The following is a 24,413-nucleotide window of genomic DNA, read 5'->3' as shown; positions in this document are numbered from 1 at the left end:
GATTGATGTCGGAATGAAATTTTGATATAACTTATAGTAAATTACTTTATTTTAATCAGTCAGAATCATTATTTTAAAACTAAAACTGTTTAAAATATTTCTGTAGCTTACAAGCAAATATGAAATCATTCATTCTAATCAATCGCAACGAAATTATTTTCAAACGATAACATGATCATCGTAAAATATATGGAATACTTTTTGGAAACGGTATCAAATATCCGGTTATTGTGTAGTAGAGCAGACAATGACAAAAATTTTGTACATTGTGATAGAGTTGTAAATCCCAGAAAGCCCTACCCCTCTGTGATATTGATATTATCAAAGCATGTATAGGGAGTGCCCAAGTGGACCACTCAATATAGGGCCCTTACACAGTAGTTCAATATAATTAACATGATGGCTACACTGGGCTATTTTTCTGATATTTTTTCACATTGATTATTTTAAGGCATCTAGCCCCCCTAGCCCACTTAAAGGAGGATTTCGTGATCCTAGCATCCTCTTTTTATGACATTTTCAGTAGATATCCACGAAAAAAGCTTATTTCCAAAATTTCAGTTGATTCCGATTTTTGCGTTTGCGAGTTATGCATGATTATGTGTATTACACTGCTCCATAGACAATGTGTTGTAATTTCGTTCTGGTGCACCAGAACGAAATTCAAATTTGGCGATATTTTTGCTAAACGAATTAATCTGCAAGAAATATTTGGTACATAAACATTATGTAGCCAGAGGTATCCAGTGGTGTAAAAATTTCAATTTTTTTGGGAAAAGTAGGGGATGAGCCGTGGATCACGAAATGCCCCTTTAAGTCATGAACAAACTCGAATATGATCAAATTTTCCTGAGTTTTGTTATCAAAATATTAAATTATTTACACTTGGGTACTTTTGTGTTCAAATTGGGGTGCCGGTAGGCCTACTCAGTGCTGCACGTAGCCACTAGTGGTGTTCAAATTGGGCTACCAAGCTCAATGTGCTTGTGTAGGGTTAGGCCTATTATAGTATTAATTATTTTTAACTGTTGTAATTTGGTAGTTCACAGAATCTTACGAATGGTAGTGAGCTTTGGCAAAAACTACATTGCTCAATTCATAGCGAGCGTGTAGATAACTTTTTGCCCGATAACATTTTAACTATGGGCCTATTACATCACAGATAGTGAAATCTTAGTTCTCATAGCATGAAGCGAGACATTGGTACAATTTTTTATAAATCGGAGCAAGTTCAATTTTGACCACTGTAGGCCTACACGTTCAAAATTCGACCCTTTTTGGCACATAACTCCGTAACCACACGCATAAAATTTATACTATTGTGATCACACCCAGGCAAATAAGCTCAAATAATTGATTTCATGCTCAGAGTGAAATCCGGAGCATGTTGATTTTTGACCCATGTATAACCCTATGGGGTCATTTCTGAGGTAATTTTGAGTGTCATAGACTGAAATAATGCATGCTCGCCGCTTTTTTTTGCTTTTTTTTTTATTTGATCATCAGGCATACTGCAGTTACTGTCCGTTTTCCTATACACAATACACAGTGCTCTTTCCCATTGACGCGTGACCTCTACAAATAGCCTACGTTAAAAAAAGTATGTGGGATATGCCTAGAAAATATAGTTTTTAACGTCGCTGTGTGAAAAATAACCGGCCAATATTAAAAGTACTCTTCTAAAGTTCTAGAAAAATAGTTTTGTACCATGTCCTAAATTTTTAGCTTATTTAGATGTTTGGAAATATGCGTATACTTTGGTGTTTTAGGAAGGATATGTAAACGACAGATAACACCAAAAAATATGAAGAAATTATTTCCAAACCGTGTTAAGTCTGCAAACCACCATGTTTCTCATTTTCAAGAACGCTGGTTAACAATAAGCACGTATTGTCTCATTTCGTAAACAAAGACCACACAGAATTGTTCTCTAGCGCTCGCTTTATAATCGTTCACCCAACTGAAAGTATAATCCCAGCTCATTGCTCCATTGTACGTGTAAAGCAGACACATATGTTGTGTGTATTTAACCAGAGAAGATATGATTTAATCAGTTGAGCTGTTTTCAATGAGTGTTATCTTGGTTTAATAGCTTTTAATGGGGTTTAAGTCCTGCAAAGGTCGAGTTGAATTCTACTGTAGACATGACTGCATCATGGATGTCCAAATTAGTAAAGATCATATAGGTTATCAACTTTTACTAACAAATGCCTTACGAAACCTGAATTTTTGAAGTTACTAATTTGAGGAAATAGTATGAAAAAGTTGACCGTCACTTAATACCCCCATAGACCACTTACCCCACTCCCCGGTCCATAGTCTTCAACTTTTAGTTTGTTATACTTGGCGACGCTGTTCCATTAAGGTTTCTGTCCATTTCCAGCCACAAACGATTGAAACCCCATATGCTGGCTATTGAGTTGGAGTCTTTGCTCGGTCAGTCGGTTGACCTACTCCCTATTCCAGACAAATACAACACTAATTGTTTTAATTTAAAAAATATTTTCTTGTTTTGTCAAATGAAACGCAGTTAAATCCTTATCATTAAGTCTAACTGGCAATTAATTAAGTTAACTTTTAATATTTGGTCAATTTTTGGAAGTAAGGGCCAAAAACGTGCATTTTAGTGTGTTTTTTTGTATGCTGTGGCAATCAAGCCCAAAGACTAATTTTAAGTCCCGTTATAAATTGTGGTGGTGTTATTCTCTGCCCCACGCCAAATTTTGGCATGAACTGTATAGTTCTGCAATCATTTTGTCATTTCTGCTCTACTATTATTATTAATCCTTCAGTCTTACAATTATACGCATAGCGCTATACTGCGTTATATTCTTTGTGTGATAGCTTGTGAGAGAGTAGACACAGCTTCTTTTGAACAGTGGGGAGCAGACCCTGAGTGGGCGACCGGGATCATTTGTTAGTAGGCTACACAGTGAAATTCAACATCAGTAGTGTCTTATTTTCATTAAATTCAAGGATCCGCATCATCATCATCCAATTAACTGGATTGTTTTGTATATTTGTACAATATTAATTCAAATGAGTTAAATTTTACACTTATCTTTAATTTACACCGTCCAAAAAATATTCAATGGGTGAAATCTTGATCACAAAAAAAAACACACGATATTTTCACCCATAAATCAAATGTAGTTCAAACGAAGTGATGATTTTGTTCATAGATTAAATATCCATGCATGTATTCTGCACCGGGATTCTGCATACCGTCAAAATATGAGGTTTCTGTTCCATTTTAGCTATTTTAGTTTCAAAGAAGACATTAAGGGCCAAAATACTGAGCCTAAATCAAGTGATCTTTGCCATGGAAACGGAACATGTTTGACAGCATAGCAGAAAACATTCTCTAGATTCTTTTGAACATTTTGATATATGATTTGTCCATCGACGCGAAAATGTCATGGGGCTGGCCTCTATATAGCCTACTGGTGTCAGAAGTGGGATTGTAGTGTTACAACTTGACCAGATATGTTTAGTATGCATTACCTATAATATGTTGGGAACAGTTAAAGATGGGAAAAGCAGAAGTAGGAACAGGCATCGGAGAACTTGTACTGAGGAGTCGTGATGTGAGGACTTTGATTGAGGAAAGAGATCATGAACTAAAGTATATTGAGGACAATTTAGGCGTGTGAGTTGATGATGGAGGATAACTTTGGGCTATCATGAGCGAGTAAATCAAACGGTATATTGCTGGTAGAAGTTGCCACCAGAAGTAGATGAGAGCTTTTGAGCGTTATTCCGGAGCGCAGTATGGGAAAGATAGTGGCAATAACCCAGTGGACACGTCAGCAGAATGATACAACGACGGAACGTTGTATAATGGTGATGATATATGAAAGTTTTCTTGCCGTAAATTGGTTGCTTTAAAGTTGTATGATAACATAATTTTACGACCGTGGGCAAATTTTGTTATTACGTTAAACCAACCAAAATATGCCCAAGTTCGATCGTAAAATTATGTTATTACAACGTTAACCAACCAATTTACGTCAAAAAACTTTCATATACAACCATTATACAACGTTCCGACGTTGTATTAACGTCAATTTTCTGATGTACCTACTGGTGAAACTATCTTTATAATGGAGGATGAACCAGGTAATTATATGGAGATATGGCGAGAGAAGAAGGAGGACGAACCATGGGAGAACCAGGCCATAATAGACGAAGAGGTGTACCTGGGAGATGGCAGTGACTCTGTGAGTGAGAGCAGTAAATAGGACGGAAAATGATGACTTTGGCACTGAATACGGAGTGCAGCTGCTGATTAATTTGAATTGGATGGAAGGGCATTAAATGACGATGAGAACCCATATTTTGCTATTTGAGATTAGTGATCGATGAATATGATGGATCTGGAGTAAACAGGGAGATGAATTTAGCTGGCCGGAAGTATGAGGGAGCTCGAGGAATGTCATGGTAGCTAATGGAAGAATACCTTGAAGGAGAGTGGCTAGTGTCATGGAGAAGAGTGACTAATGACATGGAGGAGAGTGGCTAATGTCATGTAGGAGAGTGGCTAATATCATGGAGGAGAATGACTAATGTCATGGAGGAGAGTGGCTGTCATGGAGGAGAGTGGCTAATGTCATGGAGGAGGCGAAAATAGCAGTGACAGGGAGGCTTGAAAATGAGAAGCAGCGATTGTCGTTTGGGACAGAGAAGTGCAGGTATAGACCCAGTGTATGGGAGAAGATAACGGGCAGAGAATTAGAACAACTGGAGATAGATAACTAGAGGGGAGAGCCGTTTAGTTGAGTGGTGAGGCAACTAAGGTCCAGAAACAACGTCCGATGTTTGAGGCTGAGAAAAAAATGGGAAGCAGAGCTGTCAAGAGAGCAGGGGTAAGAGATTTTGAAATCAAATAGATGAGAGATGCAAATGTAAAGGCGTGTCATACTGCAGTTACTGTCCGTTTTCATATACACAATACACAGTGCTCTCACCATTGACGCGTGACCTCTACAAACAGTGTATGTTATAGGTATATGGGCATTGCCTAGTTAACATCACTGTGTGAAAAATAACCAGCCAATATTTAAACTATTCTCCAAACTTCTAGCAAATATATTTCTCTAACATGACCTAAAATTACAGCTAGGTTAGATGTTCAGAAGGGGTCGCACTTTCGTAGAATATGAGTGAGGGCAAAGCATAGCTAGCCAACTCCCCGTGTTAATTGAATGGAGATTTGACCGAAAATATTGAGCTATATTGGTAACGGACCGCTCCGTTCTGAAGGATGCCACAAAAAAAACGGTACAAGCTACATTTAAACTATTCTACGAATTCTAGAAAATATAGTTTTGTAACATGTCCTAAATTTTAGCTAATTTAGGTGTTTGGAGAGGGTCGCACTTTTGTGTTTTAGGCAGGGGCGTAGCCAGCTTTCTTGGTCAGGGGGGGCAAACTAAAATTTTTGGGGCACAGACGAAAAAATTGCAGTTGCATCATACAATACATAGAGACTGTATGTCTTCTAGCTTCCCGAAAAGGGCCTTATTGGGATGATGTGCGCACACAGCGCGAAAAAAAATGGTATTTTACACTATTTTCGCCCATTATCCGGCTAAAAAAGGGCTTTATTGTTACAATGTGCGCGCGTAGCGCGTAAAATTTTTTAATTTTACACTATTTTGGCCCTGAATTTTGCTAGAAAAGGGGCTCCTTGCCCTTTTCTTTTCCTTTGCCCTCCTGATTTTCTCTTTTTTTTTTCTTCATTTTTTTGTCAGAGAGGCACTTTTTCTTTCATTTTTTTTTTTTTCAGAGGGGCACTCTGCCCCCCCCCCCCCCGCTGGCTACGCTACTGCTTTTAGGAAGGATATGTAAACGACAGATAACACCAAAATATGAAGAAATTATTTCCAAACCGTGTTAAGTCAACAATCATTATGTTGCTCATTTTCAAGAATGCTGGTTTACAAAAAGCAGGCCATTGTCTCATTTCGTGAACAAAGGTACACATACCATTGTTTCCTTTCGTTTCCTTTATAATCGGTTACCAACTGAAGCTATAATACCAGCTTTATTGCGATATCGCACATGTAAAACAGACACTTGTGCACAACCAGAGAAGATCCGATTTAATCAGTTGAGCTGTTTCAATGAGTGTTATCTTGGTTTAATAGCTTTTAATGGGGTTTAAGTCCTGCAAAGGTCGAGATGAATTCTACTGTAGACATGACTGCATCATGTATTAATATCAGTGGACATAGAAGACTGTCAGGTACCAAATCTTTACACGCAGCATGTAAAGATGACACCTTAACTACTTTGAGTGTTTGGTGTCATATGACTGAGGTGGTTGGTGAGAGTCAAGGTTGCGAAGGAGGGTATGGCTGTAGGAAAGAGGAAGATGTGGAAGAAGCCGTTGTCAGGACATTGGGTTGCGGGCGCAGGGTAAAATTTAGTGATGGATGAGGTGCGTGGTGTTGGGGAGATTGATTGCGAAGGAGGCGACAGTTGATGCTGGGGTTCAGACGGAGAGCGATGTGCGGAGAAAAAAGCAGGACAACGAGGGAAAGAATGGAGGGAGAAAATAGCAGAGACAGGGAGGCTAAGGTTGAAAGAGAATCACCACAAGTATGGGAAGAAGCTAAGCAGGAACTAAACGGGAGAGGTGCATATAGCGTGAATCACTGAAATTGAGAAACAGCGATTGTCGTTTGAACGTAGGGGAGGAATGGGAAAGAGTATGGGCCCGGGGTATGGGAGAAAACAACGAGCAGAGAATATGAGTAAAACAACTGGAGATATAGAGAACTAGAACGGAGGGCCGTTTAGTTGAGTGGTGAGGCAACTAAGGTCCAAGAACAACGTCCGATGTTTGAGGCTGAGAAGAAAACCTACGAGCAAAGTGTTAAGAGTTCATGGAATGAGAGCGAAGAGTAAGAGACTTTGAAACGAAATAGATGAGAGATGCAAATGTAAAGGCGTGTATTAAATAATCAGTGGACAGAGAAAATTGTCAAATACCAAGAGGAAGATGTGGAAGAAGCCGTTGTCGGGACATTGGGTTGCGGGCGCAGGGTAAAATTTAGTGATGGTGGAGGTGCGTGAGGTGTTGGGGAGATTGAGGAGACAGTTGGTGATGGGGTTCAGACGAAGAGCGATGTGCGGAGAAAAAGGCAGGACAACGAGGGAAGGAATGGAGGTAGAAAATAGCAGAGACAGGGAGGCTAAGGTTGAAAGAGAATCACAAGTATGGGAAGAAGCTCAAACTAAACAGGAGAAGCGCATAGCGTGAATCACTGAAATTCAGAAGCAGCGATTGTCGTTTGAACGTAAGGGAGGAATGGGAAAGAGTATGGGCCCGGGGGATGGGAGAAGACAACGAGCAGAGAATATGAGTATTAAAACAACTGGAGATAGATAACTAGAGCGGAGAGCCGTTTAGTTGAGTGGTGAGGCAACTAAGGTCCAGAGACAACGTCCGATGTTTGAGGCTGAGAAGAAAACCTACGAGCAAAGTGTTAAGAGTGAGGCAGACAGAGTTAACATGGGAAGCAGAACTGGAAATGAGCTGGAAAGAGAGGGGGTAAGAGATTTTGAAACCAAATAGATGAGAGATGCAAAAGGAAAGGCGTGTATTAATAATCAGTGGACAGAGAAGACTGTCAGGTACAAAATCTTTACCTGCAGCATGTAAAGATGACACCTAAACTACTTTGAGTGTTTGGTGTCATATGACTGAGGTACTAGGTGGTTGGTGAGAGTCAAGGTTGCGAAGGAGGGTATGGGTGTAGGGATAAAGAGGAAGATGTGGAAGAAGCTGTTGTCGGGACATTGGGTTGCGGGCGCAGGGTAAAATTTAGTGATGGATGAGGTGCGTGAGGTGTTGGGGAGATTGAAGAGACAGTTGATGCTGGGGTTCAGACGGAGAGCGATGTGCGGAGAAAAAAGCAGGACACCGAGGGAAGGAATGGCGGGAGAAAATAGCCGAGACAGGGAGGCTAAGGTTGAAAGAGAATCACAAGTACGGGAAGAAGCTCAAACTAAACAGTAGAAGTGCATAGCGTGAATCACTGAAATTCGTTTGAACGTAAGGGAGGAATGGGAAAGAGTATAGGGCCCGGGGTATTGGAGAAGACAACGAGCAGAGAATATGAGTATTAAAACAACTGGAGATAGATAACTAGAGGGGAGAGCCGTTTAGTTGAGTGGTGAGGCAACTAAGGTCCAGAGACAACGTCCGATGTTTGAGGCTGAGAAAAAAACCTACGAGCAAAGTGTTAAGAGTGAGGCAGACAGAGTTAAAGGACACATGTGATGATGTGAAGCAGAGCTGGAAAGAGAGCGGGGGTAAATTGAAACCAAATAGATGAGAGATGCAAATATAAAGGCGTGTAATAATCAATGGACAGAGAAGACTGTCAGGTACCAAATCTCTACCTGCAGCATGTAAAGATGACACCTAAACTACTTTGAGTGTTTGGTGTCATATGACTGAGGTACTAGGTGGTTGGTGAGAGTCAAGGTTGCGAAGGAGGGTATGGGTGTAGAGAAAGAGGAAGATGTGGAAGAAGCCGTTGTCGGGACATTGGGTTGCGGGCGCAGGGTAAAATTTAGTGATGGATGAGGTGGGTGAGGTGTTAGGGAGATTGATTGCGAAGGAGGCGACAGTTGGTGATGGGGTTCAGACGGAGAGAGATGTGCTGAGAAACTTAAAGCGCAGGACAACGAGGGAAGGAATTGAGGGAGAAATAGCAGTGACAGGGAGGCTAAGGTTGAAAGAGAATCACAAGTATGGGAAGAAGCTCAAACTAAACAGGAGAAGTGCATAGCGTGAATTACTGAAATTCAGAAGCAACGATCGTCGTTTGAACGTAAGGGAGAAATGGGAAAGAGTATGGGAGAAGACAACGAGCAGAGAATAGGAGTATTAAAACAACTGGAGATAGATAACTAGAGGGGAGAGCCGTTTAGTTGAGTGGTGAGGCAACTAAGGTCCAGAGACAACGTACGAGCAAAGTGTTAAGAGTGACGCAGACAGAGTTAAAGGAATGGGAAGCAGAGATGATGGAAAGAGAGCGGGAGTATCAATAAGAGATATTGAAACCAAATAGATGAGAGATGCAAATGTAAAGGCGTGTATTAATAATCAATGGACAGTGAAGACTGTCGGGTACAAAATCTTTAATACCCAAACTACTTTGAGTGCTTGGTGTCATCATATGACCGAGGTGGTTGGTGAGAGTAAAGGTTGCGAAGGAGGGTATGGCTGTAGGGAAAGAGGAAGATGTGGAAGAAGCCGTTGTCGGGACATTGGGTTGCGGGCGCAGGGTAAAATTTAGTGATGGATGAGGTGCGTGAGGTGTTGGGGAGATTGATTGCGAAGGAGGAACCAGTTGATGCTGGGGTTCAGACATAGGGAGATATGCGGAGAGAAAATCGGGACTGGGGACGGAGGCGTTCGTGGAGTTGGAGGATTGATAATTTTGGAGAGCATTATAGGGCATGCAGCTGCAAGACTGGTAATTGGTCCTATTCTGAGGTGGAAAATAGATGGTAGAAAATCGTTGTGGGAAGTAGTGTGATTTTCTACTGGGACTCGGGCGTACATGAGACAGTTGGAAATATCGAGGGTGAAGGAATGTGTTTTGGCAAGGAGATGGGAGAGTGGTGGTCATGGTGATGGCAAGTCGGTAAAGTATCTGATTGTATTACCACGGGGGCTATAGGTGCAATGGACGATTGAGAAGGAGGGTACCTTGGTTAAGATGAGAGAGAGTTATTATTGTGTGGGAACGAGTATTCACATTAGGTTGTTCACAATTACCTGCAATGTCGGTTTGCAGGGAGATCTACTATTTTCTACTGGGACTCGGGCGTACATGAGACAGTTGGAAATATCAAGTGTGAAGGAATGTGTTTTGGCAAGGAGATGGGAGAGTGGTGATCATGGTGATGGCAAGTCGGTAAAGTGGCTGCTTGTATTACAAAGGGGCTTGAGGCGCAAGTGTAGGAAGAGTTATGTGTGCTAGAGGTCAATGGACGATTGAGAAGGAGGGTACCTTTTGTGTGGGGACGTATTAGGATGTTCAAAATTAACTGCGGTGTCGGTTTGCAGGGAGATCTCATGGCCAACGTGGAGCGGGATGATGGTACGACCAAGGCGATCGAAGTACATTATTGGTAGCCGGAAGAGTTTGTATGTGTATGGGGCGATCCACCAGGGAGAGATGGCGGAGGACCTGGAGTATGTTGGCAGGGGCCGGCCATCAGGTGTTGAGTCAGCTGCCAGGAGATAGTAGTACGCGCAAGAGTATATATAGGTGATGTAGGGGAGATTACTGATCACTGATGTTTTCGTCGGTACCCGTCACAAGTTGTCATAGGCGTAGATCCCGGGGGTGGGGGAGGTGGGGGGGAGGGGTAACCCCCCACTATTTTGTCACGGGGGTGGTCCCGGTAATGGTCCATACAATTACCCCCCCCCCGCCTGAATATGGGTTTCTGACTAAATTAACCTCATATTTGCCCATTTTAGCCCCAAAAGTGCAAACTTTCGCGCGCTTCGCGAGCATTTTATTCCACTTTTGCGCCATATTTCATCAGTTTAGCTTCAAAGTAGCAAACTTTTTCGCGCGCTTCGTGTTTATATACCATAAACTTATTATGTCGCCAAAAGGTGCTGGACTCACTATACTTCAAGAATTTTTTCCAACCCCATCCCACCCCCAATGTCAAAAAGAAATCTACGCCACTGCAAGCCGTGCTCCATTTACTGAAAACCTGGTTACGCCACTGGTACGGTTACCCAGCAAACACAAAAACGTTTTAAAAACGTTTTAAATAGTTATATTTTGGCTTTTGGTTTAGGTAAAAACGTTTTAATAACATTAAAATGTCGGGTTATATAAAGGTCATGATAACGTTTTAAAACGTTTTGTATGAAAACACACTACAACAATTTTTTTTAATGTTTTCAAAAAAATGTTATTGTAAACTATTTTTGCAAACATTTTTGCCAAATATTTTGTCAATAGTTAAATAACATTATGTTAAAATATTTGAACCCAGCAAACACAGAAATGTTATTAAAATGTTTTTTTCAAAACATTTTAATAACATTTAAATGTCAGGTTATATAAAGGTCATGAAAATGTTTTTAAAACGTTATTGCAAATGTTTTGGGCAAACATTTTTCGCAAAATATTTTTTCAACCCCAAAATAACATTCTGTTTAGAATGTTTTGTATCAAGTTTTCAAGAATGTTTTTGGAATGTTATTAAAACGTGTAAAATTTAAATAACCCGACATTTAAACGTTTTCTGTAAAACATTTTTGTTTGCTGAGCAGTAGATTATCAAAAATGTTTTTAAGGTTATGAAAACGTTTTATACTCTTAATATACCCTTTATATAACCCGACATTTAAACGTTTTCTGACAACCTTTTATAACCTTTTGCGAATGATGTCGAAAACGTTTTGTGTTTAAGGGTATACTACATGTAGCTGATGTATGATAGCCTACTTCATACATCGACAACAGAATATGGACGTGCGCGCGTGCCAATTCATATCAATATTATTGATGGTGAATAAATGCCGATTTCTTTCAAACGACATTTGCCCGAACATTATTTTGAATATTTTATTTTTATTTCGGGTTTAGTTAATTAAGTAATTCTTAACTTGCCATATAGTATGATTTCAGAGCTTATTCCAAACATTTACCTCTTAATTATCACATATGAGGGGTATCCAAAGTTTTGACATCACCCAGAAGGAAAAGAGCTATATTGATGAAATTTTGTCAGTGTAATCACTGGTCCTTATGTACATTATGGTCCAAAAATGGTATCATGAGTATGTTTACTTTCTTTACAGGTGGCGCTATGATGGGCAGTAGGCGCATAACCTTTTCATGATAAGATCCTCCACAGACTTGAGTTTCTTCACCACTGTTCACTGTGGCCGGTCCCCTTCTTGGCTCATCTGTGAGGGACATGTGGCCAGTTCAGTTGGAAAGTCCCTTTTCAAAAAGCAACAGTGCCATATGATGGGCAATCATCCCCGTAGATAGCTTTCATTTCATCATAGATTTTCTGAGCAATGTAGGCCTAACCCTTCAAATGCAATCACGCTGCGTGCCTCAATTTTCACCATCTTGCATGTTATGCGCCTACTGCCCATCTAGCGCCACCTGTAAAGAAAGTAAACATACTTAGGAGACCATTTTTGGACCATAATGTGCATAAGGACCAGTAATTACACTGACAAAATTTCATAGATACAGCTCCTTCACCTATGGGTGATTTCAAAAACCTTTGGATACCCCATGCATGCCCTCCTTAGCATGTTTAGGGCATGATTCAATCACATCTGGATTCAATTGATACCCACCACAAATCAAGTTTATTTCCCAAATCTCGTTGATTTTGGACTTTGAATTTGCCATTCCGAATGCTCAGTGCCAGAAGTGATTATGAGCAATAGCTGCCTCGTGAACATTTGGCAATTTACACACAGTATAATGTACTCATCTAAACATGGCAGCTACACATGGCAGCTATTGCATTTACCCACTTCTGGCACAGAGCAGTCGATTTTGATGGGGTACGGTATATCGTGTCCGGCCTACATTCCAAGTTATAGAGTATAGTGTAGTGTAATTTAAGGTGTCGATGACCAAAAACCGGTTGTCGCACGTACCCTCGGGGGTACGCCACCTCAACTTTTCAGGCCTTGATATTGTCATCTTTGGTCTATGTCATTCAATTTTAGCTGGTATTCTCTTATTCTGTATCTGGAATACATTTTCTTCCGATAACGAGTACCAACATTCCCAGTCCTTGTACACATCCTAATGTGACGAACCCATAGGAATAATATCCTGACGATGAATATATCCAACCTGTGTAAGGAAAAATAACAATGGCAAATTAAAATTGGGATAATATCATCATCATCATCATAAATATATAAACTTCATCATCATCAATATCATCATCATCATCTTGATCAATTATCATCATCACGTTAATATCAATATCATCATCATCATCATTGTCTCCATTATCATCTTCATCTTTAGCTTTATTATCATCAACATCATCATCATCACCATTATCAATATCATCATCATTATTATTATCTTCATCATCATCATCATCATCATCATCATCTTTATCATCATTTTTATCATCATTTTCATCAACACATCATCATCATCGACATCATCTTCATAATACCTTCATCATACTATCATAATATTCTATCTTCACCATGTCCACAACGGGAACTATTATTCCGAAGAAACGTTATTCAGAAGGGTCGTTATTCTGAAGGTTCATTAGGCCGAAGGGTCATTTCTCCAATTAACCACAAAGTTTGTTATTCCGATGGGGTCGATGTTCGTTACTCCGAAGTGTGATTACTCTGAAATTCTGAGTGAGGCCTAATAACCCTTCGGAGTTACGAATCTCGTTCTAAATTCGGAGTATTTACCCTTCAAAATAACCTTGTTGTAAATTTAGAGTAATGACCCTTCGGAGTAATGAGCTTTCGGATTGATGATTAGCCTTCAGAATAATGACCCTTCGGAATAACGGTCCTTCATAATAATGAGGCGCAACACTTCACACCATCAACACCGTGCCACACACCATCATCAGTATCCATACCTACAACAAATCCTCCCAGCACACGTGCCATGCCAGAGAAGAATCTTATCCATCCCATTACATTAACTAGTCTTTCCGTCCCAAAGATATCCTTAAGTACCACATTATTCAACGAGAGACTCATTCCCATTCCAAGACTTTGAAAAAATCCAAGTACCAACATGCCCTTAAAGCTTGAAGTCACCATAAAGTCCATTATCAGGCTTATGGACAATATCGTCATTCCACAAATCCATAGTGCGCTACTGTTCAGAAGTTCTCTCCATAGTGTGACGCCAGAAATAATCTTGCCTGTCGCGTCCCCTACTCCTCCCACCGCTGCCACCAGTGTAGCGTACAAAGGAGCGATACCTTTATTTTCGACATTAGGCACTAGATAAATCACCCAACCCATATGAGTGAATCGAACTGTACTACTAACTACAATTATCACATAGAATCTAGGTTCCTTGAATATCGGTAAGTGCAGAAAATCTAATGTGGCTGAAAAGCATTTTGTAAAAGTTGAACTAGTTGTTTCAGCTTCCATGTCATCCAAAATCTGTGGGTCTCGAAGTGAAAAGATATCCAAAAGTTTCGGGTGCTTCATATTCTGGTGGTTTTAAAAGAGCACCAAACATTGTCATGTGGAAGAAGATACATGCCAGTAATAAAACTGCTCCACTCCATCCGTAGATTTCAATTAAGATTTGAGTTAAAGTACTGAAGAATATCAGTGCTATCGAGGAACCAAGGAACGCAAAGGAATTAGCTGCTCCATAATTCTTAGTGAAATACATCGCGAGAATAGCAAATGGCGTGTCGCTGATTAAACCGATCGCAGGACCTGCAAAGAAAGGTGACAGACGGGTTTTATACACCTAAATGCATGAGTAAGCTGATGGTTTATCAACAGCGCAGTAATTGAACCAACTTTGTCTTTATGTTAGCTTTAATTTAAGACAACTAAAGTGAAAATCATATTTTATGGTCACTTAAATTTGGTCTTCTTTGTAGATAAAATGTGAGATTTTCACCATTTCCGAATCCGGATTTCATTTTAACTTCGCTTTAATACAACAAACGGGAAAATATATTAAAACAAATTTTTCTCAGAAGAGCTAGGTAAGACCCTAGGTTACAATCATGAAAAATATGAAAGGGCTACAAAATGCAGAAGCGGGGATACGATGCATGGTGAGGTATAGAACTTTTTGAATAACCCTCGTAGTGTCTCACAATTAGCAATTAGATACGTTTATGGTATGAACGTTTGAGAGCACATCAGACATAAGAGGAATGTCCTTCTGATATCAAATAATTTTGGGGTTTTTTTTTCGCGATATAATATAAATTTTATGACTTGTTATTAAAATTTGATATTTTAAAACATTTTGATATTTAACAAAAGTAAACTTTCTAAATCTAATGATATGTACTTAAATGTATGTAGCTGGGATGAAAAACATTTTATCCCAAAAGATATAATTTCTTTTGGTGTTTGGGGGAAAAAATCCATATCTTCAATATGAAAGGTCAAAATTTTCAATTGATCGTCAGCTTTTCATCCAAGCAACATACACTTTACGTACATATCATTAGATTTAGAAAGTTTACTTCGAGGACTGTTAAAATATCAAAAATATCAATTTTAATCATTTGCCATAAAACTTGTATTATATCGCGAATTTCAAAATTCAAAATTATTTGACATCAGAAAGACATTCTTCGTATTCAGAATGCAATTCGATGTGTCTAATAATCCGCAAAAATACTGTCCAAACGTTCATACCCCAGCTAACGCTTAAAGCAGTCTTTTACCGTACATGGTAAAATAATGTCTTATCAATATTGACTTGAATTGGGATATTCCATTTAAAATCCACACTACCCCTGTGGAAGATTTTGGAAATATCTTCCACAGGGGAGTATATTTTCAAATGGAATGAGCACGATAGGCAGCTCCATTTGAATATCATACACTCTCTGAGAAAGATTCAACCTGAATCTTCCACAGTGGGAGGATGAGTTTCAAATGAAGCTGCCTAATGTGCTAATTCCATTTAAAATTCATACTCCCCCTGTGGAAGATATTTCCAAAATCTTCCACAGGGGTAGTGTCGATTTGAAATGAAATATCCCATTTCAACAATAGATCATAAGAAACAGAATCAAGTGTCCTGTCCGAAACACAATATTAGACACGTCATAATGAAGGCGATTTTGATACTCTTTTCCAGTGAGACACAAACAGTGGCGTAGCGTCATAGGGACACGGGGTCACGTGCCCCCCCCCTCGATCTGAAATTTTTAAATCCCATAGGAAAATGGCCGAAAAACGGCTTGTGCCCCCCCATTCAGACCCGGTGCCCACAATCAGACCCGGTGACCCCCAATCGGATGACCCACGCTACGCCACTGGACACAAAGTCACATCTCTATACGCACAACATCTACCACTAAAACATCTATATACCACTCATTTAACACTCCAAGTCATGCAAGACATATATATTTAAAATGTAAAGGTGAATTTATACACAATCACTGAGCGACGAGCGATTAGTATTTTACCAATGAGGTAGCTGGATAGAAACCAATCGCTCGTTGTCAAGCCCGGTGACTCCGATTTGGGACATGTCTTGATTTTGCGTCTTTTGGTTTGACATGATTTAAAGCATGCTTTGTCTTGTAGCTTGTGATTGCCCTAAATTTTCAAATGTACACACACTTTAGCAAAGACACTAATTGTAGGCCTACACCGAGTGGAAAAAGAGTGAGAGAGTGAAATGGAAAAATGTCACTGCAAAGGATTGAAAAAAGTAGTCTGTATAGGCCTACTCTCAAAGGAGTGAATATTGCCTAAAGAAAATGTAGGCCTGCTTTCTTTCATTTTAGAGTGTTTTCCACTCAAAAATGGGTTGTCCTTCGTCCAACTCCTTCAAAGAGTGGAAATTCTCTTGAATAACGATGTACTTATAGACCATTCTTATAATAGAGGTTATCCGTGTTCTATAAGCTGCATATCCTATCAGCGACTGCTATACCTTGTTTAGGACTTTCAAAAGAAGTACCTGCATGTGTAACCATGACTGTTTCAAAATAGCCCGCCAAAGTCATGCAGGTAACTCCGAGGTCGTGTATTGAATTCCTTTGAATGAGGAATACTACGGGAATCAGCGCCTTTTGTTAGAAGTCACACATGAGTGAAGTGGATAACCTCTATTGGCACTTTCTTGCCGTTGATGGGGTAAACATCAATATCACGCACCTGCATAATATAAAATAACGAAAGCGAGGACATAAGAAGTATCACGTAAATATAAGATAACGTAAGCGAAGTCAAGAAGGGCGTGATATCAATGTTCCCCATCAACGACAGGAAAGTGCCAATTATAGGAATGGTCTTTACCACAGAATAGCACCAGACAAGTAGCAAGATGGAAGACATTGTCCATCTGTGATGCCAGAGCCATTCCTAGACACATCAGGGTACCTCCTGCCATCGCCATTGCACGATATGAAAATCGCCGAGCAAACGCACCGATGATCGGACCTGTTGGGCAAACAGAGAGAGCAATGGTAAAACGATTTACAATATTCTCTATGGTAAATATGGACTCATTATGATTAGTATATGATTCTTACGAAGATTGCTCGAAATCACTTTTCTGTAGCCGTAGTCTACGCAAGCATGTTGGGCCAGGTTCAAGTAGTGGTGTAGATTTCTTTTTGACATTGGGGTGGGGTTTTCTTGAAGCATAGTGAATATAGCACCTTTTGGCCACAGAAAAAAAACTTGGTACAAATGCACGCGAAAAAAATTGCCATGTATTGAAGCTAAACTGTACTGGTGAAATAGTGCCAAAGTGGAATAAATGCGGTTACCCCCCGGATCTACGCCTATGGGTCAAGCGTTTGTTCCTGGCCCTGCCTCAAAGTAGGTCTTAGGTAATAACCTTTGATCTATTTCAATTTGTAAATGGCATAAACTGTAATGCAAAGGGTTTTTTAAATATATAGTAGGCCTAATGTAAAGTTTTTTCTTTCACATTTTTGAGAACAGATGTTGCTATTCATTTAACATAATTATCATGATTAAAGTAGACCTAAGTGTTCAATTTAATTGAACATTGTAATCATTTTTTTTCGTTCATGATTTTGAGAAACAGCTGTTATTTTTCAATTAATATAATTAACATGATTAGTATAAGTGTGTGTACGATTTAGGTGAACAATGTAACATACTTAGGGTCTTTTTATCTTTTCAGTTTCCGTAAGTCTTTTGTTCAGATACGAAAACGCAAGGGATTCAGTAAGTTACTGTAATCTGACTTCATTGTTAACTCTGAAGTACCAATCATCTTATTTCAATAGAGGTGATTGCTTATGTCAATAAAATCTGGAGAGACAACACCGCTGTTTTTAATGGCCTAGCGCCCTCTCGTCTTTGATGCATGCCAATCCGAATGACAAAGTCCACTTTTTTCTGTAAAAACGTTGAAAATAAGCTCTAAAATCACAAAAGGCCCGCTTATGAGCATATCGCACCCCAATGCACTTGTGCAGGGCCACAGTGTCGCCCTTCCCTCGTATCAATGTCTATCGCCCTATTTTGCTTCCTCCTGCCCCCCCACCCCCATGATCAGTCTCCCCACTCCCTCCCGGTCCCTCGGTCCCTACTCTCTCCTCTCGAGTTCTTCTCTTTCTAGTCTGTCCGTCTCTCCCTCTCCTCTCTTTCTTCCTCACCCCCTCCCACTCTCGCTTGTTCAGTCTCAACTTAAGTATCTCCCTCCCTCCCCTCCCCCTCGCGAAATTTATGACTGAAAATAAGCTCTGCAAAAATAAACATTTAAAATAAACCCAAGTCTTGCATATAGGCCCAACCAATTATCAGATTAGCTTGCCATGAATAGAATAAATTATCTTTGCTCCAATGCAATTCTTTTGTATTGCATTTCAATATAAAACATGTTTACTAAATCACCACTTGTACGCGCCTCATTGGGAGATATTTGACTATTTTTCGTTTCATCGCCAATATGAAAGACTTTTGCTTATAACTTGGCAACATGGTTAGTATATATTTCAATGCAAGACTTTTTTTACGAATCACTTACGTCTAGGCGTAAGTGCATATACACAAAACACATGTCAATTGAAGCCGTACAATTTACCGCGAATTTAGGACCGTAAAATTTAGACTCTTCTTTTGTCTAGATTGGCACCCAACCGCACATCTCAAGGTTTTATGTAAAAAATCAATATAACTTACCAAAACGAAAACTGAAATTCACGAGCTTCAAATTTTCAGTAACTAACAAAAGGCTAGAATAAAAGATTGGTCATACCTGGGAGACTACCACTTCAGAATAACAATGACTTACATAAACTATTACGGATACGGAAACAGAAACTGAAAAGATAAAACGACGGTTAGTTAAACCATGGAAATAACTATATTTCCATAGTTGAACAAATGTTTCGTTGCTATCATAGGGCTTATTCATTTTGAATGATGTGTTACAATAATATTTTGCCTATAATATTATTTTGGGCATTAATTTCATACATGGACGTATGGGACATAATTTGTAAAAATATATTAAATATCTGATAAGACGTGAAACAGCATAATTATAAAAATATAGATACAGCTATAGCTTTTCATATTATGTATTATGCGTATCATTATCATCTTTACTATAATGCCAACAACACTGTCTTCTAAAATGATAATATAAATCGTCAGAGGACATTTTATTTCAATAAGGCCATAGAATGATTGTATAGATAAGAGTTTTTCCTGTTTCCTTCATTGTCGTCTGCGATAGAAGAGAGGGAGACGACAATGACAATGTTAGATTCATACTGCAGTTACTGTCCGTTTTCCTATACACAATACACAGAGCTCTCGCAATTGACGCGTGACCTTTACAAGTAGTGTATGTTAGAAGTATAGGCAATTGCCTAGTTAACGTCACTGTGTGAAAAATAACCGGTCAATATTTAAAGTATTCTCTGAAATTCTAGAAAATATAGTTTTGTAACATGTCCTAAATTTTAGCTAATTTAGGTGTTTGGAAATATTCGCACTTTGGTGTTTTAGTGTATGTTATAGGTAATAGGACATTGCCTAGTTAACGTCACTGTGTGAAAAATATCAGCCAATATTTAAAGTATTCTCTGAAATTCTAGAAAATATAGTTTTGTAACATGTCCTAAATTTTTAGCTAATTTAGGTGTTTGGAAATATTCGCACTTTTGTGTTTTAGGAAGGATATGTAAACGACAGATAACACCAAAAAATATGAAGAAATTATTTCCAAACCGTGTTAAGTCTGCAAACCATTATGCTTCTCATTTTCAAGAACGCTGGTTAACAATAAGCACACTATTGTCTCATTTCGTAAACAAAAGCCTACACAGTATTGTTTTATAATCGTTCACCCAACTGAAACTATAATACCAGCTCATTGCACAGGTAAAACAGAAACATGTGTAGTGTGGATTTAACCAGAGAAGATCTGATTTAATCAGTTGAGCTGTTTTCAATGAGTGTCTATCTATCTTGCGGACGCATCCGAGAAAGAGTTTACAATTCTTTTCCAGGAATCTCTATCAGCCATCAGATTTGGGAGGTCATTAATTTCTTGATTGACGTCCCTTGCCACACAGTCGATGTAGTTGAATGGTCTTCTTCCTCTACATGTTCGTGGAAGCCTCATACAGATGACATCTGAAATTATTTGGTCTTTTGCACGGTAGCAGTGGCCTGCAAATCTGGCTCGCCGTTGAGCAACGATGGAGGACACCTGTGGAACACCATCATAGATCTCTGCTTTGGTTTTATGTTCACGCCAGGATATATTTCGAACCCTCATCAACAGCCGGGTGTAGGTACCATCAAGACGGTCCTGAAGATCTTTCTTCATTGTCCAGGTCTCACTTCCATATAAGAGGATACTCTCTATGCAGGCTCTAAAGAAGGCAAGCTTGGTATTTCTTGATATGTTGGACTGCCAGATGGTGTGCAGTTTGTTGCAAGCTTTCCATGCTTGAGCTTTGCGAGTCAGAAAGTCTTTCTTGCTGTCGGCAACAAATGAACCAAGATATTTAAAGTCCGACACCTCCTTGAGTTGTGTGCCATCCCGAGAAAGGATTGGAGTTGGGTTCTTATCTCCATTAATACACATATATTCTGTCTTCTTGGAATTGAGAAAGAGGCCAACTTTGGCGGAAGCATCTTCTAAAGATGACAGAAGATCTTGGGCATCTTGTGATAACGTAGCTGTTAAAGCGATGTCGTCTGCGTAGTCAAGATCGGTTAAATACTTGTTCTTCTCTCTGCTCGTCTTATTGGGCATGATGTCAATCCCTTTGGACTTGTCAGTGTCTATCGACTGTCTGAGGAGATAGTCTACCACTATCACAAAGAGGTAAGGGGCCAAGGTGTCGCCCTGCAGGATTCCAGCAGTAGAGAGAAACTCTTCAGTTGGTCCATCACCTGTTTGTACAAAACTTGAAGGATTATCATACATTATTGCAATAGCATTGAGTGTTATCTTGCTTTAATAGCTTTTAATGGGGTTTAAGTCCTGCAAAGGTCGTGGTGAATTCTACTGTAGACATGACTGCGTCATGTAACAAATAATTAAAATAAAGATAAATTTACAAAGGAGAAGTATGTTAATATTGTACTGAAACGGCTAAGTTCCATGCGATATGATGACATGGCGATTTGGACTTAGACGCTTCCGTAGTAATGATTAAAATGATATGATTATGTCAAAAATATATGTATGATATGTATAAAACAAATATAGACTGCTCTTTATTCGGGAGATGGTAAGAAATGTTTCCCCGTGGTGATCTTGAGACCATGGGTATCCCTCGGCCACAGCGGGTTAGTATGTAACACCTAGTCTGCTAGTGGGGACATATTTACATTGGGTCCTGTAACATGATATGTATAAGGTAATAATCGGTATAAGAAGAAAAAAAAAGGAAACCCTGTTCTACGGGCGGGCGGACCTTTCAAGTAGGGTCGGTCGGTTTTTTTTTTTTTTTTAAATAACCCAAAAATCACAAAAATCTGTAAATAATTTGCAATTTGAGAAAATAAAAATAAAATTGTTCCTGAAATTTCCGAAATTTGGGTCGGCATTCATTTGTACAGGAAAAAATGTTTTCCCAATTTGTTCAAACTCTGGGTCGGTCGGGCCCGTAGAACAGGGTTTTCTTTTTTCGTCGCCTAATGCAAAAATACGCAATAACACATGATGCTTTTGATATAGGCCTAAATACAATTTGCAATTATTGAGGCATTATTGAATGGCAATATGTCACGAGATTCTCAAATCTATTCAGCATGCCTGGTAGTTTGATCGGATAGCGACGTTTTCACGCATATTTTGTGGGACCTGAGAGCACATCAGACATATCAAATTGCATTTTGAATACGAGGAATGTCCTGATGATATCAACAAAATTAGATGTTTTGGAAATTTGCGATATAATACTGTATGGCAAATGATTAAAAATTGATAAATTTGATTATATTTAACAGTCCTCGAAGTAAATTGTCTACATCTAATGATATGTACTTAAAGTGTATGTAGCTGGGATTAAAAGCCGACGATTTAACCTTTCGTATTGAACATAATAGATTTCCCCCCAAAACACCAAAATAATAGGTCTTTTGGGGAAAAATACAGGCTTGTTTTTCAAAATTTTCAAATGATCGTCGACTTTTCACGCCTACATTCCATAGGGGTAGATGGCTCATATGTTACAAGTAGTTTATCAATGCCTATACATCAGAGGTAGGCCCTATATAGCGCACATATTACAAGTAGTTTATCAATGCCTATATCATGGGTACATAGCTCACATATTACAAGTAGTTTGTTTATCAATGGCTATATCAGGGGTATAGCTCACATCATCACATGCTACAAGTAGTTTATCAATGGCTACATCAGAGTTTACAAGTAGTTTATCAATGCATATATCATATCTCACATATTGCAAGAAGTTTATCAATGCCTACATCAGCGGTAGATATCTCACATATTGCAAGTAGTTTATCAATGGCTATATCAGGGGTAGATAGCTCACATGTTACAAGTAGTTTATCAATGGCTATTATCAGGGGTAGATAGCTCACATGTTAAAAGTAGTTTATCAATGCCTACATCAGGGGTAGATAGCTTACATGTTACAAGTAGTTTATCAATGCCTATATCAGGGGTAGATAGCACACATCATCACATGCTACAAGTAGTTTATCAATGGCTACATCAGAGTTTACAAGTAGTTTATCAATGCCTTTATCATATCTCACATATTGCAAGTAGTTTATCAATGGCTATATCAGGGGTAGATATGTTACAAGTAGTTTATCAATGCCTACATCAGAGGTAGATATCTCACATATTGCAAGTAGTTTACCAATGCCTACATCAGGGGTAGATATCTCACATGCTACAAGTAGTTTATCAATGGCTACATCAGGGTACAGATAGGTATCACAAACATACGTGATTCAAACGTCGTTATCCGAGCCTTTAAATCTACCTACCTAAGAAGTCTCCTACAGCACAAACGATAGCAACGATCGAGCCAAGTAGCCAAATTTCACTATCAAATTGTCTTTGTACATAGCTCACATATTACAAGTAGTTTGTTTATCAATGGCTATATCAGGGGTAGATAGCTCACATCATCACATGCTACAAGTAGTTTATCAATGGCTACATCAGAGTTTACAAGTAGTTTATCAATGCATATATCATATCTCACATATTGCAAGAAGTTTATCAATGCCTACATCAGCGGTAGATATCTCACATATTGCAAGTAGTTTATCAATGGCTATATCAGGGGTAGATAGCTCACATGTTACAAGTAGTTTATCAATGGCTATTATCAGGGGTAGATAGCTCACATGTTAAAAGTAGTTTATCAATGCCTACATCAGGGGTAGATAGCTTACATGTTACAAGTAGTTTATCAATGCCTATATCAGGGGTAGATAGCACACATCATCACATGCTACAAGTAGTTTATCAATGGCTACATCAGAGTTTACAAGTAGTTTATCAATGCCTTTATCATATCTCACATATTGCAAGTAGTTTATCAATGGCTATATCAGGGGTAGATATGTTACAAGTAGTTTATCAATGCCTACATCAGAGGTAGATATCTCACATATTGCAAGTAGTTTACCAATGCCTACATCAGGGGTAAATATCTCACATGCTACAAGTAGTTTATCAATGGCTACATCAGGGTACAGATAGGTATCACAAACATACGTGATTCAAACGTCGTTATCCGAGCCTTTAAATCTACCTACCTAAGAAGTCTCCTACAGCACAAACGATAGCAACGATCGAGCCAAGTAGCCAAATTTCACTATCAAATTGTCTTTGTAGAGTCGGTAATAGAACACCAAAAGATTTGCGGATACCTTGTGCAAACACCTTAGCAAAGAAGCAGCTGATGAGGACCAGCCATCGCCATGGATCTTCATTAGCGGGATGCAGCGCGTCGGACGGCGTGGCCATAATATGAGATGAAATCCAAAACACCTATAACCATGATTATATGATTGAGTTGAGTCTTACTCCTGAGCCTTGCCCTTGCGTTTTACCAATAAATTTCTACTGATCATAAGCTGCAGCTGTGGTCTGACTTTTTGTTTTTCACTTATTAGGCCTAATATGTGCTCAGTAAATGCAATAAAATAGACATCTGACTCACACCACGTCTCCTCT

General features: G+C 39.1%; 1 protein-coding gene across 1 annotated transcript; it reads right to left on the bottom strand.

The window, feature by feature from the left end:
- Positions 1-12,378: 12,378 nt before the first annotated feature.
- On the bottom strand, positions 12,379-24,203 carry LOC140143638 (monocarboxylate transporter 5-like). Its single transcript, XM_072165454.1, has 3 exons — positions 23,993-24,203; positions 13,651-14,133; positions 12,379-12,881 (listed from the first exon to the last, which is right to left on the bottom strand). Exons 1-3 carry the CDS (start codon positions 24,201-24,203, stop codon positions 12,763-12,765), a joined length of 813 nt encoding a protein of 270 aa, XP_072021555.1. The 3' UTR covers positions 12,379-12,762.
- Between the last annotated feature and the right edge of the window lie 210 nt (positions 24,204-24,413).

The sequence above is a fragment of the Amphiura filiformis genome, unplaced genomic scaffold (assembly GCF_039555335.1).
Source record: "Amphiura filiformis unplaced genomic scaffold, Afil_fr2py scaffold_25, whole genome shotgun sequence".
In the NCBI taxonomy this organism is placed as follows: domain Eukaryota; kingdom Metazoa; phylum Echinodermata; class Ophiuroidea; order Amphilepidida; family Amphiuridae; genus Amphiura; species Amphiura filiformis.
This window is presented reverse-complemented; position numbering and strand designations above follow the sequence as displayed.